At 34.1% G+C, this 17,427-nt stretch overlaps 1 protein-coding gene across 1 annotated transcript in view; it reads left to right on the plus strand.

Moving 5' to 3' along the window:
- Window positions 1-17,427, plus strand: part of LOC122807988 — a 163,212-nt gene that overhangs the window by 26,755 nt on the left and 119,030 nt on the right. The window contains exon 3 of the mRNA XM_044079007.1: window positions 15,231-15,386. Coding sequence (XP_043934942.1) covers window positions 15,231-15,386 — 156 coding nt within the window. The remainder of the gene's footprint in view (window positions 1-15,230; window positions 15,387-17,427) is intronic.

The following is a 17,427-nucleotide window of genomic DNA, read 5'->3' on the forward strand; positions in this document are numbered from 1 at the left end:
ATATTGTTGCTTTAATAATTATGTTTCCCATCTCCTGTTCTGCTGTTGGAATATGGTGTTATTTCGGGTAATAGACATATGAAAAGTTTATCTTTTCTCCCTTTTAGTGACCTAATATGTTTTGAAGTAATTCATTTGATATTTATTTTAGAAATGTAAATATTTATGGAGAGGTTTTAATTTATTTCTTTTGTTTTTCTTTCTATTTTCCTCTTTGCTGTTGGTTGTGAAGGAATGGAGGATTTTGTATAGAATGATATGTTCGTGGTGGTCTAGTGGTTTACCGGGTTTGGGAGATGGAGTTTATTGGCCCTTTAATGCTTTATATTACTTTTATTCCTCCCTTATGTCTCTCTTATTGTTCGTTTTATGTTTCCCGGTTTTCCAACAAGCTAATCAACAGTTTTCTCAGTGAAAATCTGTAAATGTTTTCCCTCCCCAAACTCATGCAGCTGATCTGTTAAACAGCCTTGGACATTGTAGCTGCTACAACAGAAAACAAGAAAAAAGTATAAGTTCCATGGAAACATTTATAGTCTGAACCTTGGGCTGAGAAGCTTTACAAAAGCTGAATAATAGAATAGATGGTCACTAATGCCATCTATAGCTTCGTTGAAAAACTGCATCTAAATAACATATTTGTCATGTCTGCTATATTTAAACATTTATGAATGTCCATAATCAAAGCACTTTTCACACACTTAAACCCTTACATTGTGTACACTTGTCTTCATAATTCGATTGCAGTTGTGCAAGCTTTATATTGATTGGTATGACAAGCATATAGTATAGTGTTGTTAAAATGAAGGGTCTGGTGTGTTCATGGTGGTCTAGTGGTTTGCTGGGCATGAGAGATGGAGTTTCTTGGCTTTGCACTGTTTCATGTTGGCTCTTTTTCCCTTTGTTGCCTTTTTATTTTATCTGCTTTGTGTTTCTTGGTCCTGCCGTGAGATAGTCTGTGGCTTACAAAAAAAAAAAAATAAAAAAAAAAGGAAGAAGAAAATAGCTGCAAAAGTTTTCCTTCCTTGGTCTTGTGCATCCGAACTACTGAATTACTCTGCTGCTTGTTTGTACTGCGACTGCCTCAACAGAAAGCAAGAAAAAAAAAGTGTTGTTTCCATGAAGCTATTTGCGGTCTGAACTTTGTGCTGAGAACTCTCGCAGAGCTGGATAATAGCGTGAGTAGACGGTCTCTGATGCCATCTACAGGTCAAATGAATGAACTGCAGCTAAGTAACCAGTATAATATAATTGTTATTATTAAAAGCATTTATGAGAATGCATAAGCAGAGCATTATTCATACATTTATACCCCTATGTTTCTACACTTTTATTTATTATTCTATTTTATGTAATTCAAGCCTCTTTTGATTAGTACAAAAACATACAGCATATATACTAACACCATTAAAGTATTTATGAAAGAAGAAAGGAAAAAGAAAGGAAATTAATATATACAAAGTTTTATGACACCTAAACAGAAGTTAATATTTTTTTACAAGACACAAAAATCAGAAATGAAAATAATTCTATTACAGGTAGAAAATAAATAAGTAATGACTGAAACATAATATATTCTATATGTCTATATTTTGCTACATACAGTATAGTCTCAGATGCAGATGTTTACCATATAAACTAGTATTTTGATATATTCTGACAAATCTAGAAGTACTTTCAGATTACTAAAGGTCTTAAAGATACATGGAGATGGGGAAATAATGTTGTTAGATATTGGCACAATACATAAAGAGACAGGGGATTAGTCTACTTATTAATTATTATAACAGTCCATTACATATAAATTAGTTATGATTTTTGCATTATTATATAATACATGTCTGGTATTTATGATATGTTGAATTCATATGACAAAATTTAAAATGAAACAGTTACATTTGATTTACTTTAGCTCTTGATTTGGTATATACAATTCTAATGGATGTTTGTGAAATTATGCAACAACATATATATTTAGACAGGGAAGAGTTGAATGTTGTTGCTAGCCTGATGGTCAATTTGGGTGGCAGATGTCACTCAAATTAGGAGTTTTTAACTCTAGGGGAGGTTTTGAAAGAGTCTATGTTATTAATGAATGTTATAAGTTTCTGTTAATAGTTATTATGATGTTCACCAAATCTTATAAAATTGAATTTGATGTAAACACATTTCATTGGATAAATGTTTTTCATGTTTTATGTGTAAATTATAATTGTAATCCTAATAGTTAATTTCTATTCACTTATAAAAAAATGGGAAAAAAGGAGTGTTATTCAGCAACAGATATTCAGAACATTAACGTTTCATGACATCATTAAAGTGTACATCATTAAACATCAATGGATTAAATAATCCTAATAAGAGAAGATCTTTGAACAAATATCTTAAATTGCATAATACTCCGTTAATATTTTTCCAAGAAACTCATATACTAACTGAAGATGTCACAAAACTGGAATCAAAATCTTACAAACTTTTGATTAGCTCAGAACATACACAAAAAAGGGGGGAGGGTGGCCATACTATGGAAAGATACATTACCTATGCCTAAAATAATTGACACCTACAAAGATAACAAGGGGATGTTATATTCAGTTATTATAGAATTCAATAAGAAAATGTTGACATTAATAAACATGTATTGGATTCCTGGCATTAGACCTACAACAGTAAAACAACATATAGAACATATAGTTCAGTTTTCTAAGGGTAGTATTACTCTTGCTGGGGATTCTAACTGTATTTCTGACATAAAAGACTCTAGTACCAGTGGTAAAAGAAAAAATCCAACTATAGATAAATTATTGAATGGATTCTCAGATTTATACATGATGAAAGATATTAATAACTTTTCTGACCCTAAGTCATTGTTCTATACATTCTACTCACATAGGCATAATTCATATTCAAGAAGAGATAGGGTATTGATTTCCAATAACTTAACTGATTTCTTATCAAACTCAAAAGTGATTTCTTGCCCCCTTTTGGACCTTAATTCCATAACATTTGATTTTATATTAAACTCCACATTTAATGTTCAAATTAAAAGGATACCAGCCTATATAATTAAACTCAAAGATTTTTATTGATTTCTTCACTGCAGAAGGACACAATTTTATTGAACTTAATAGTACACAGGGAACTTCAAAAATATACATTTGGGAAACTCTAAAAGCCTACCTATATGGTAAAATTATTGATTGGTATAAAAAGAGAAGAGTTTCATGGGATAAAGACCTTCAAGATATACAAACAAAGTTAGATACTTTAAGGCTTGATGCTTCAAAGAATCCAGATACGAAACACAGAATGAATTAAATAAATACAATAAATACATGGAAATTTTAAACCATAAAGTTATGATAAATCTTGAAAAATATAAACTTATAACTTTTTCTATAAATCCTAGATCCATGAATATACTAGCTAACAAAACTAAAAGATTAAATAAACTTCATCATATTAAAGAAATCTATTCTCCAACAACAACAAAAATGGTATCTGATTTACCAAATATATTAAGTGAGTTTAGAGAATTTTTTTTTAATTTAAACCAAACCAATGATAAAATTAATAATATAAAAGATATTCAATCTTGTATACATAATATAAAGAACAGACTATCTGAAACACATAAAATTAATAGATAAACAAATATCTTTTAATAAAGTAAAAGATCAAATAACCAAATTTAAGCAAAAATAAAGCTCCTGGTAATGGTGGTATAATTTCTGAAATCTATAAGGTTTTGCCTGCTAAAGCATTAACTCTAATACATACGGTATTCAGTATAGCTAAAAATAACAACATTATACCTCCCTCTTGGAAATACACATTTATTTCCCCCATACTAAAGTCTGATAAAGATCCTGTAAAATCTGCTTGATATAGGCCCATTTTGTTATTAAATACAGACTATAAAATGTTCATTTCTATTTATGCTGATAGACTTAACATTTTTTACTATCCCTGGTAGGTATGGATCAAACAGGTTTTATAATTAATAGAACTTCTTATGATAACATCAAAAGAACAATAACTTTAATTTAATCAGTAAAAGCCTTAAAGAATAATGTGACTCTTGTTAGATTAGATATAAACTGTGCCTTTGACTCAGTTAATTGGAATTATGTTTTTATCTTACTGAAAGACTTAAACTTTTCTAATAGCTTTATTAATCTCATAACTCAATTATATAATGAAAGTCAAGCCTACATACAAATAGGTACAAGTATATCCCAGAACATACCCATTGTAAAAGGAACCAGACAAGGTTGCCCTCTGTCTCCACTTTTATTCACATTAATTATGGAACCTTGGACTAACCTAATATGGGATGACAATAATATACAAGGATATATGTTAAATTGTAATGAAACATCAAAAATCCAAATTTGTGATGATGATGTATTAATCACTCTTGGTTGTACTAACCCTACCTTACAAGAATTGTTTAAAAATATGGATATATTTCAAAAAAGTTCTGGTCTTAATTTTAATAATTCTAAAACACAGATTCTTCAAATTGGTTCTAAAAGTTATAATATACAAGACCAATATAAAAATATATATACCTCAGTCCCAACAAATAACATATTTAGGTATAATTATTGCAACCAATATTAAAGACATCTTACACCTAAATTATAGTAAAAGTATAACTACCATAGAGACTCTAATTAGTAAGTGGAACAAGATTTTATTTACAATGGATAAAAACTTTCCATTATAAAGATGATTTTGCTTCCAAAGATATTATACATAATACAATCTATTTCTATTCCCCCTACAGGCTCTTTTATTAAAAAAATTAACACACTGATTAAGAATTTTTTATGGCATCTGATAAAACCTAGAATTGCATTGTCCTATCATATGTATAGCTGAGAAAATGGAGGTATATATTTACCAAATCTAAAACTTTATTCAATTTTGTAAGTTATTAAAACAATTATCTAATAGATGGAGAGTATTTTGCAAAATGGAAGAAAATTATGTTAAATTTATCCCAAAATACCAAAAATGAAAATAACAAACATCTACCACAGTTAATAAATAATTCATTTATATGGAATATGAGAGATTATTTTTCCCAATTATTCCATTCAAATGCTTAAATCTACTTATATAAATTTAATTCTAAGGGCCTTTAAAAACTTTATATATTAGGTTTAGAATCTTTGAAAATTGGCTGTTCCTCATCTTCCCTATTGCCTATGTACAAGGTATAATTCTATCTGCAGATCATTCTAAATGTTATTTAAACAAAAAAACAATTGATGTTTTGGCATTAAATGTTAAATAAAAATTAGGTAAAATCTATTAATGCTCTTATAGATGAATATAACCTTAACTCTTTACTTTGGTCAGATTTGCAAGAGTTCAGAAAATATATTCTAGATAAGTTAATTTTAATCCCTTCAAATGCTAAAAATTCAATACCCAAATGTATCCAATATTTGATTTTATACACTTATAATACTTTACCAGTTACCAATTACCAGTTACTGAATAGCTGGGTAACTACAGCAGAGCTAGTAAGGGAAATGGCTAGAAAGGTGATTGGTGTAACATCTGGAAAGAGGAAGGAGGACAAGGAGACCTGGTGGTGGAATGAGGAAGTACAGGAGAGTATACAGAGAAAGAGGTTGGCAAAGAAGAAGTGGGATTGTCAGAAAGACATAGAAAGTAGGCAGGAGTATAAGGAGATGAGGTACATGGCAAAGAGAGAGGTGGTGAAGGCTAAGGATAAGGCATATGAAGAGTTGCATGAAAGATTGGACACTAAGGAGAGAGAAAACACCTGTACAGATTGGCTAGACAGAAGGACCGAGCTAGTAAAGATGTGCAGCAGGTAAGGGTGATAAAGGATAATGGGGGAAACATACTCACAAGTGAGGAGAGTGTGTTGAGCAGATGGAAAGAGTACTTTGAGGGGCTGATGAATGAAGAGAATGAGAGGGAGAGAAGGTTGGATGATGTGCGGATAGTGAATCATGAAGTGCAGTGGATTAGCAAGGAGGAAATAAGGATAGCTATGAAGAAGATGAAGAATGGAAAGGCTGTTGGTCCAGATGACATACCTGTGGAAGCATGGATGTGTTTAGGTGAAATGGCAGTGGAGTTTTTAACTAGATTGTTTAATGAAATCTTGGAAAGTGAGAGAATACCGGAGGAATGGCGAAATGTGTTTTGGTACCAATTTTTAAGAATAAGGGTGATGTGCAGAGCTGTAATAACTACAGAGGGATTAAACTGATCAGTCACAGCATTAAGTTATGGGAAAGAGTAGTGTAAGCTAGGTTAAGAAGCGAGGTGATGATTAGTGATCACCAATATGGTTTCATGCCAGGAAAGAGCACTAAAGATGCAATATTTGCTCTGAGAGTGTTGATGGAGAAGTACAGAGAAGGTCAGAAGGAGTTGCATTGTGTCTTTGTGGACTTAGAGAAAGCATATGACAGGGTACCTAGAGAGGAGTTGTGGTATTGTATGAGGAAGTTGGGAGTGTCAGAGAAGTATGTAAGAGTGGTACATGATATGTACGAGGGTAGTGGTACAGTGGTGAGGTCTGCAGTGCAAGGGATAGATGTGTTTAAGGTGGAGGTGGGATTACATCAAGGATCAGCTCTCAGCCCTTTCTTATTTGCAATGGTAATGGACAGGTTGACAGCTGAGATCAGACAGGAGTCCCTGTGGACTATGATGTTTGCAGATGATATTGTGATCTGTAGTGAGAGTAGGGAACAGGTGGAGGAGACTCTAGAGAGATGGATATATGCTCAAGAGAGAAGAGGAATGAAGGTCAGCAGGACTAAGACAGAATATATGTGTGTGAATGAGAGGGAGGATAAAGGAATGGTGAGGATGCAAGGAGTAGAGGTGGCAAAGGTGGATGAGTTTAAATACTTGGGATCAATAGTTCAGAGTAATGGTGAGTGTGGAAGAGAGGTGAAGAAGAGAGTACAGGCAGGATGGAGTGGGTGGAGAAGAGTGTCAGGAGTGAATTGTGACAGACGAGTACCAGTAAGAGTAAAAGAGAAGGTCTACAAGAGGGTAGTGAGACCAGCTATGTTATATGGGTTGGAAACAGTAGCACTGACAAAAAGGCAGGAGTCAGAGCTGGACGTGGTAGAGCTAAAGATGTTAAGATTTGCACTGGTTGTGACGAGGTTGGACAGGATTAGGAATAAGTATATTAGAGGGTCAACCCAGGTTAGTAGATTTGGACCTTCAAATGTGGTAGTTGCCCCCAGTGCCCATTCATTCTAGCCCGAGATTCAGTTCATATTCAGAGTAGGGATATCTTCGTAAAAAGTACTGAATATGCGAATTGTCATACAAGTGGAATAGTATATCTGAGCTTGTGTGTAAAAAATGCCAAGCTTTTTATGTTGGGAAATCCAAACGGAAACTTAAAAATCGGATTTATGAGCATAATTATGATATTAAGAATGGAAATCCCAACAATGCTTTGGCTAATCATAAAGGGTTATGCTCAGAAGCAGAATTCCATTTCTATGTTTTGGAAGTAGTTAAAAAAGATATTCGTGGGGAACCATGGGAAGATACGATTGAATACAAAGAACTGTTGTGGCAGTTACAGTTGGAATCGTATAATAAACCAGGTCTGAATAATGTAGTATCCCTTCTACCTGTGTTGAAATTGAGGGCTGCCAAATTATGAGTGACATCCTATATAATAAACTTTAAAATTGTTTTTATTTTTTATTTTTATGAAAATGTATGATTGTAAGAAATGGTTTTATTAGAGTTCAACAATTCGTACTTATCAAGTAATATGTAGGACATTCTTTTATAAATCTAGGAAGGTAGTTTTTAGAATTTAAATTTAATTTATATATAAAAGAATTCTCTGTATATAAGTGTAATATTCCTTTTTGTACACTAGAGGGAGTATGTGCAATGATTAAATGATATATCCCTAGGCAGAATTTTAATTAATGTTTTTCCTTTATAAATATGTTGAGATTGTTATTTATATATATGAATTTGTTCTAAGGTTTTTTTTAAAGTTGTTGATGGTAAGGAAAAGTGTGTTTACAGTTTTTAATTATGAGTTTTTAAACAAAAAATTTTTTTAGTTTGGCTTAATATGATTTGTATTAATTATTTGATAATTAATTACCAATTTGGTGTGGTTATTTGCTAATTGAGCTGATTTTATGTATATATAAGGCATGCTAAAATTTATTGATTTGTAGTGCATCTGAAGAAGTGCTTGAAACGAAAACGCAGGTGTGGAGACATAGCGTTTGTGCCTTGGAGTGTACTGTATTCGTGGTGACCAGCCGTTGTGGTAATAAAGATTTTTTTACCAGAAAGGACTTTTTTGCCTTCCTCCTCTAGTGCTTTTTTGCAAGTAGATTTGGAGACAAAGCCAGAGAGGCAAGATTATGTTGGTTTGGACATGTGCTGAGGAGGGATGCTGAGTATATTGGGAAAAAGATGCTAAGGATTAACCTACCAGGTAACAGGAAAAGAGGAAGGCCTAAGATAAGGTTTATGGATGTGGTGACAGAGGACATGCAGGTGGTTGGTGTGACAGATCAAGATGCAGAGGACAGGAAGAAATAGAAACAGATGATCTGCTGTGGTGACCCCTAATGAGAGCAGCCGAAAGAAGAAGAAGAAGAAGAAGAAGATAAGACTTTACCAGTTAAAATAGTATATCATATATTTATAAAGCAATTAAACAAGATCTAGATGTATATTCAGATAACTATTGGAATTCATTTGCAGCAATCAATAGTTGTATTCCCTCAGAAAAAGACAAAGTTAATTTCCTTCAGTCAGCCAGCAAAACCACTTCCTCCATTAAATGGAGAATCTTCACATGGAGAGTTTTACATAAATCTTTTATCATACCTCAGAAAATGAGTAAGATAACTAAACAAGATGTTGTTTGATGGAGATGTAACGCAGTAACAAATGCTGATTGGAATCATATATTTTATGACTGTGTATTATGAAAGAAATTTTGGGTGGAAGTTAACACTTTTTTACAGGCAATTTTTTCAGACAATTTTATGCTTACAAAGTCACTTGTATTATTCAATACACCTGTTCCAGACTGTATAAATAAAAACAAATATTCTTTACTCTGGTCTATACTTTCCATTGCCAGGAAAGTAATTACAAGAAATTGGAATTCCTCATCAGTTCCCTCATTTTAAGAGTTTAAAGGACTTCTCTTAGAATATCTAAGTTAGAAATGTTAACTACCAAATCTAAATCTACAAGGAATACAAAATTATATTACAAATGGTAAAATGTACATGAATTATTGGTTAAAGAACTGGATAAATGATTAATGCAGTAATCATTTCTTTTTCTTTAAATCTTTTATTCTATGTTTTTATTTTCTTCTGCCAAACTAAAATTAATTGATCCTGTTATTCAATATATTGTGAACATAGTTTACTGTGCTATTATAGTTATTGTATTATTTTTTTTAAATATTGCATTTTAAAAATTTTACTTATTCAATTTCTTTCAAAAGATCTGTTCATTGTATTGTTTTCAATAAAGCTGCTTTAAAAAAAATCCCTGAGCGTCTCCAGCTGTTTCCTCATTGGATGTCATCATCATCTTCTTAAACCACTCATGTCCAACACTATGAGGTATGCTGAAAAAAAATCTTTTGCATTATTTATTTGATTAATGGCCCCCAGTATGCCCCTGTTCTTGGAAAAGCATTCTTAAGGAGGCTAAAAAATGCCACTAATCCTTAATAATATATTTACATTCAGCCCCAACCTTCTTTAACTTAGAATCAATAGATTTTGCTATATCTTCAAATTTTGAGCCACTCTCAACCACAATAGATCTCACATGGGATTTTCAAAATTCTTATGTATTCTGGAAATCCTCAAAGTTCTTGTACAATGATCCACACAGTTTTCCAGTTTTTATGTAATGTAACAGCTAAAGAAACTTGTTATTTTACATTATCCATCTAAAAGTCTATTTCTTGTAGGCCACTACAACTTCTTTTAAAGATATCACAAATGTGATATTCAATATATTTTAGCAGTGTCAACATTTTAGCAGCATAGTCAATGACCTCCATAAATACAATCTCACTCATTTGTCAGGCTTCTTTAATCTGACAGATTTGTCCTGCTTTAATTCATTTAACAACATTTTTTTCTTAATTTCTTATTACATCATAACAATTTTTGCTGAATTGCCTGAATTTAATTTTACTGTGTCAGCTTCACAATTTTTTTCACTCATTAAACTAAAAGTGCAACAGGCATTTGTTCATGCTACACTTCCTTAAAATTTCAGCTCAGATTGTAGTACCGAAGTTGTCATTAATACATACAGCAAGATTTAATTTATGAATGACTAACTTTAATTTGGGTCTATACTACCAAAGCGAAAAACCCTATGCACGAATACCAAAACATTGGCTGCTATACTGCGAACTGCAAAAATCCCGCACGCTCTAAACCATGAAAAAAAATATTGAAATGTCATAGTTGACCAACCCCACCACCCGCTACATACTACCTTCCCAAACAAAATAAATAAACCACATACATACACTAACTAAACCCTACTTCTAACCTAAACTAAAGCACCAAAACCCTACCTCCAACACTACACTAAACCCCACAAACACAACTATCTATGCACTCTCTTTAACCCCTCCCTAGCCCTAAGGTCCGTAACTACCGCACACATCCCCTACAGACATACACCTAAACAGAATAAATAATACACATACATACACTTAAAAAAAAACCTACACCTAACACTACACTAACTCTTACATACATTACCTATCTATGCATTTACCTTAACCCAAATCCTAACACTAAAGTCCTATCTATCGCACACTTACCTTACGGAGCTATACCGCAGATGGGCCAACAAAAACAAATCGACATTTCGAAATTCGCAGTTTTGAAAATTTGGTGTTTATGTACTTCACACAATACGGTTCGACGTCTTCGTATTTGCCTAAAGGGATTTTTGATTGTGTAATAGGAACCCCTTTAATTCAATGTCACCCTACCAGATTTATATGAGTAGACAGGATATATGAAAAGCCTCACTCAAACAATTTAAAATGTACATTAGTCAATGTCTGTGAAGTGCAAGTAAAGGTTTTAAAATCATTTTTTGAATGATATGTATTGTATCTGATCCTACCACCCATGTCACTACATTTGTGATCTGCAATGCCCTCACCCCCTCCCCCTCTTTGGGTACATCATGTAGCTCTCCTTTTCTTCCAGCTGTTGAGAGGCACTTGCCATCCAAAGTGACATTCTCTAATGTAATCTCTCAGAGCATCTCAGTGGTAGAAATTTGAAAGTGTCATTTAGCAATAATTTTCAACCCATTGATACAGATGAACTCTCAATAACACATTTTGTTCTGTTAACTATTAATTTTGTCAAAATCCTATGATGCTTTTGCACTGTGTAAGCACATTTCAGTTCACACTTCTGTTATTCATTTGTAGCTTTTTTCTTTTCTCATTAATGCTGTTTTAATTTTTGAATCCAGCTTTGAAAAATAAATCAGTATGATTCCCATCGGGACTCAAATATTTTATTTGTTTTATTTAACATTTGTTTACCAGGAAAAAAGAATCATTAAGGCTAGCAATTTCATCACCTATCCTTTCTAATTATTTTCATTGTTCTTTGTTATTAATTCCATTAAGTCACAACCGAACTGATCAAAAAGTTGTAAAAGATCTTTATGCAGAACGGAGTCTTGAACAAGCCCACTCAGAAATTTCAGAACTCAAAGTCCCCTTGGAACTCTATGGTTCTTGATGAATTCATTAATAAAATGTTGAGTTACAGACTTATATTTAAACAATAATTTCTCAAGTTTTTACATCTGCATTTTTAAACTCATTCCACTATAGTATGTATCTACTGTAAAGCTTGCATGCGATTTAAGTCATAAGTCTATTTTTGGTACATTGCCAGGTACATGTGTAATGATATGCTGTTTTTAATGTAACAGACTTACTGCTTCCTTCACTTTCGACTGGCACATTGGTCATATTCTTATTCTCACCCACAAGACACTTGCCGACCACTTTTACTTTGTTGTGATAGTTGTTAGACTAAAGTGGTCAATTTCCTAATTAATAAAACCACTTCCTGTTTTATGTCACTGCTTCACTGAATACTACTGATGGTCTCCTGGGAAGACATACTGTGAAAATGGGCAAATAATGCCAAAAGGCAAAAAGAAGATTCTAGTCCTCAGTAGCATAAAATATAACAGAATGGATCTAGGACTGTTGAACGAAAATTCAACAGTCCAAATCCACTATCACCGAACGCACTTTAAAGAAAGTGCTTTCACCGAAAAAGCGCTTTCATTAAAGTGTGTTCAAAAAAATAAATAAATAAACATTACATTTACATTTTTGCAGCACACCCCCTTACTTTTATATTCTCACTCCGAGGTCACACTACAGTAGGGAAAAGGGAATTTTCCCGTATTCCCACTGTAGTGCGATCTCCACAACAGGCATACTTACGTGAAAGTGCTTCTTTGGTGAAAAGCACTTTCATGTAAGTATGCCCAGCCATTTCACATTTGGTAAAAACGGCCGGTCGAGCATTAGTCCTGGATCCAACAGAATAAATAATCAAGTAACATTATTTTCCCCAGTCACACTGTGGAGTTGGCAAAACACTATGACAATATAAGAACACACACTTTAACAACATTGTCCATAAGACAGATTTCTTTAGAATAATTTAAGAGGGATCTAAGTCTCCTCTGCAACATCAACAAAACAATTTGGAAGGACAGGTATATCTCTCAGAGGATACCATTGCTGTGAAACACACTTCTCATCCATGTAAATCAAAACTCATCCCTGTCAATATTCAAGTGTGACTGAATAATGAACCTGTGTATAAGTAATAAAAAATTTACCGCAGGGCCGTACCCTTTATTACTGATACTGATGGACAGAGGCAGCTCCTTAATGCTTTATCCCACTCATGGGTTCCCTCATATTGTTTGTGGTATGATCCCAGTCATTCTCACTATAGGTAATATATAATTATTGACAATGGGATGAGTAAAGTCAATTTAACATCAAACAGGATAGGTTATTTAAAGCACAAAAAGGGAAGCTGGTTTGGTTAAAATACCCCACAAGGGCAGTTAGCTTAGTATTTACCTATGAACCTATAAACAGTCAACTATGATATCAAGTCTATTCAGATAAAAAAAATATGAAATCACATCTTTACAGCTCTCTTTGTTACCATGTAATGAGTCTAAATGTTAAGGTATAAATTTAGGTAAACTGTTGATTATTGCAGCCCACAATAGTACATATATGGGACATCAAAACAAACATTTCAAATTTCCTGTGGTAAATATTTCCCTTGGTTGGGATTGCCTAATTCACAAAGACTGAATTGTGGCATCAGAGAAGGAGACAAGATTAGTTTGTCTTTTGTTTTCCATCTCATCCTTTGTTTCTGAATTTGTCTGACATCAGTATAGGGATATGTATAGATTGAAGGTGTGGGGACTTGCTCCCACATTAGGGCGTGCATTGTTTTGCAACCTTGGAAGTACTGCTGCTTTGAGAATGTGACTTCCTGAGGCTTTTGATAGTTTAGTTTTGGTTAATTACCTCTCACACAAATTATATGCAATTAATAATTTATGTCCCTGATTTTGAAGGGGAATTTGCATCTTGCATTTGCTTGGGGGCAATGAACCTCCTATGCCATGATCACATGGTCATAGCATCTTGCATCACTTTACATAATATAATCAACTCAGACAATCCAACAAGGCAGGGAAGATTTCTATTCCAGTGTCGTAGTCTGAAAAGAGTGCTTCTTCATGTTCAGCAACCATCTTAAAAGCATCATTAGAATTCAGGGTACAATGCCGTTCTTTTCTATGTGTTAGCTTTAGATTGTTAATTTTTCAATGCGTGTAGTACCTCAACTTTTTAATTGTATCTATCTATGTATTTATGTATGTAAATATTTAAAATTGCTTTTTGGTGCAGTATGGCTTTAAATCAGCATTTCTCAAGAGGACCCATATAGATTCTTCCTCGGAATCCTCAGGTAGTACTTGGTAGATGGCAGTCACCAAAAAAAGGGGCTGCCTTTTGGTGTACATTGGAGTGTTTACCAAGTCATTGGTTTGTGTGATTGTAATATGTCCTGACAATCACATAAAATAAAAACTTTGTAAATGTTCACTCTACTTTTTCATTTGCCACTTAGTAATATCAGCTCCTCTTAAAAGTCCTTGCTGCATACTGGGCTTCCATCTTCATCACCTATTTTATATAGAGCATCCAATGAGGCCAGTGATGTAGATCTCCCATTCTGTAGCATGAGAATCTTCTACTTCTTTTGGCTTTTCCCAGTTAGGGGTTGCCACAGCAGATCGCCTGTCCACTCATGAGTGACAGTGGAGTTTTATGGTTTTGAGTTGCCAGCTCAGCACCCAACCTTCCACAGAAGGCACACACATGCACACACTCACGCCTAGGGCCAATTTAGAGTGCCCAGTCCACCTACAGCATGTCATTGGGATGTGGGAGGAAACCAGAGCACCTGGAGAAAACCCATGTGACCACAGGGAGGACATGCCGACTCTGCACAGAAGGCACCCCAACCAAGGATCGAACTGGAGAACCTCTTGCTGTGAGGTGGCAATGCTAACCACTGCACCACCATGGATGTCCATTTTGTAGCATGAGAATAAGTTTGCAAAAATCAAAGAAGCAGTCATGGAACTGACAAAAGTTGAGAAACAAAAGGACATCATTAACATAATAATGGGATGGCTAAACATGATCATAGCAAAGGAGTGACAAGACAAATTATTCAGTGGGACTGAAGAGACCAGATGATTATCAGTATGTGCACCATCTGATTTCCACTCCTGCAATTTCTCATTTGCATGGACTGTCTCAGTTTTAGCACACACTGAGCACCCTTTCGGGTTTTCCTTATATTCAGGAAACCTGCTGCAGACTAAACATCTTGCTTACTGCTAAGTTTAGCTAATAGTTAATGAGCAAGACAGCTCTTAAAAATAACAATAACATTTACTTGTATACAAACAGAGTAGCTGTTCTCATAAAAGGCATCACTTAACATGATAAATTATTAATCATATTACAAAATAAAGACATTAATAAACTCTTTTTGTTTTGTTTATACTCGTGTATTTAGGACGGTACATTGAGGTAGAGTCCCACTGTACCAAATCAAAAAATACTAAATGCAGATGCAAACGTGGTTACTACTGTAGTCACAGGGATGGAGAAAAGTGTGACTTCTGCCAGAAGATATCTACTTGTGGTCCAGGGTTTGGCATCAGAGTGGAAGGTAAGTTGATAATAATAACTTAAGAGATGCTATTACTAGTGCTGACTACATTAACCATATAACAAAGTACTGAAATGGGCACTTAAATGCAGGTCTACATCCATACAATTTGGGCCATTTCAGTAAGAGAAAACAAAAAAATTTTCTAAATAATGTTCATCTTAGAAAATGCATATTTGTTTATCTCATGGACCAGTGCGGCTGTTGGCAGATTGTATGAAATAATTTAATTTTCACTGTCTTCTTCACTGTCATGTACTATGGAACACTGTTATACCTGCTATGAATAATAATTTGTGCAAATTCTTTAATCCCATATAAATCAATAGACTGAAATTATTCACAGAGAGCAAATGCATCAATTTTGGATAAAGTGACATTGTTCTTGAAATCGTCAACTCATCAGATACTAAAGTTATCCATCAGAGAACATTTTGAACTACAAAACATCAAAGTATTGCATTTTTGAACACTACATAAGTCTTGAATGGCCAGCCATGATTTTACTTTGCATTACTCTTAAAAGAAGTGCTTGAAAGGTATGTTGGAATTAAAACCTTGAAAAGATAGATCAAATATAGTACACTACATCAAAACCTATCTTGTGAAAGGCAGCATAATTAAAACCATATAACTTATATCTAATTAGGTCAACAGCAAGATTTTAGAAAGGCAAAATCACAAACAGAAAAAAATGCAGATATAATTACTTACAGTATTTATTGTATAAAATGAATGAATCACATTCCACGCATATGACCCCACAGCAAAACTAATCCTAAACAGAACTATAATCACAGCTCCTAACTTCACCCCTACCAAAAATATTGCCTTACCCCAATCCTAACCCTAGTTTTAACCCTTGCATCTAATTCTACCTTAGTGAAGTCACTGACTTCAACACATTTGACAAGTTATTTTGAAATTCAACCAAGCTACATTTGATGAGTTTTGTTTTTCCTTTAAAGTGAAATTCAAATAAACTCAGTAAAAAAACTATTTTACTAAAACAATTCTTGGAGAAACTCGTACTCAGTTAAATGAATATGTTATGTTTTTTAACCCATCTGCAGCTGGTTTCCAGGCCTTGCAACAAGTGAATGGAGTCACCTATTCTTGCTAATCTTACAGATAAAGGAGAACATCAAGAAGCTCTGCCACATCACCCAATACCTGCGGGAGGCTAGCAGTGTCTGTCCAGTTAAGCACTCGTTCTCCACATATCCCCGATGAAAATTTGTGATCACCTATGCAGTAATCCAGATTGGTTTTAAACACTGATAGGGATGTATTCTGCTTGATAGGTAACAGCAGCTTATTCTAAAAATGTAGGATATGCTTGGCTAGGTATCTGCCGTGCTCTCTGGTGTTGCTGAGGTGATGGTGTAGTTTTAGGTCTTTAGAATGAGTGTTTGCTTTGCCACTTCTCCTGGCCTAAGAAGGGATGCATAAAGTGGAACTATAACTTCTACCAGTGGGAGTGGTGAGCATTGTACTGCCTATCTAACACTAGAGGAGTGGATTCTAGCTCTGAAATTGTTAATTTTATTAGCCATTTTGCGCTGATTTCTATCCCTTTCAACTTTCTGGCTTAAAAACATGTGTGTTTGTGCATTTGTCACATCATGCAGCACCGCGGGGCTATGGTTAAACTATTCCAGGTACCAGAAAGTCTGTTCTTCAAATCTTCCCTTAGAACTAGCTGGTTTCTCAGTAGTAGCACTAAAATCTGAATCCCTGTCACTAGCACTTGCTCTAGAACCTGCTGGAAATCATTAGGAAGCCTTACACTTATACAAGCACTCAGCTCTCCTTGTTAATAAGGAGAAATGAATCGTAGGCACTAAACAGCCTATAACTGCAAAGTGCCTTGCAAAGGTAAGGGAAAACAGCTCTTGTACTTGACAAAAAAAGCACATAAACAGACATGTCCAAGGGTCAGCTTCTGGTGATTTCTCCTGTCCACCTGGTGAATCTGGGCATACTGGGGCAATGCAGCAACTGCCTCATGTACACAGACATCCCTCTCCTCCTATCACCT

This window comes from Protopterus annectens, chromosome 8.part0, assembly GCF_019279795.1.
Source record: "Protopterus annectens isolate FY-2018-M chromosome 8.part0, PAN1.0, whole genome shotgun sequence".
Taxonomy (NCBI): Eukaryota; Metazoa; Chordata; order Ceratodontiformes; family Protopteridae; genus Protopterus; species Protopterus annectens.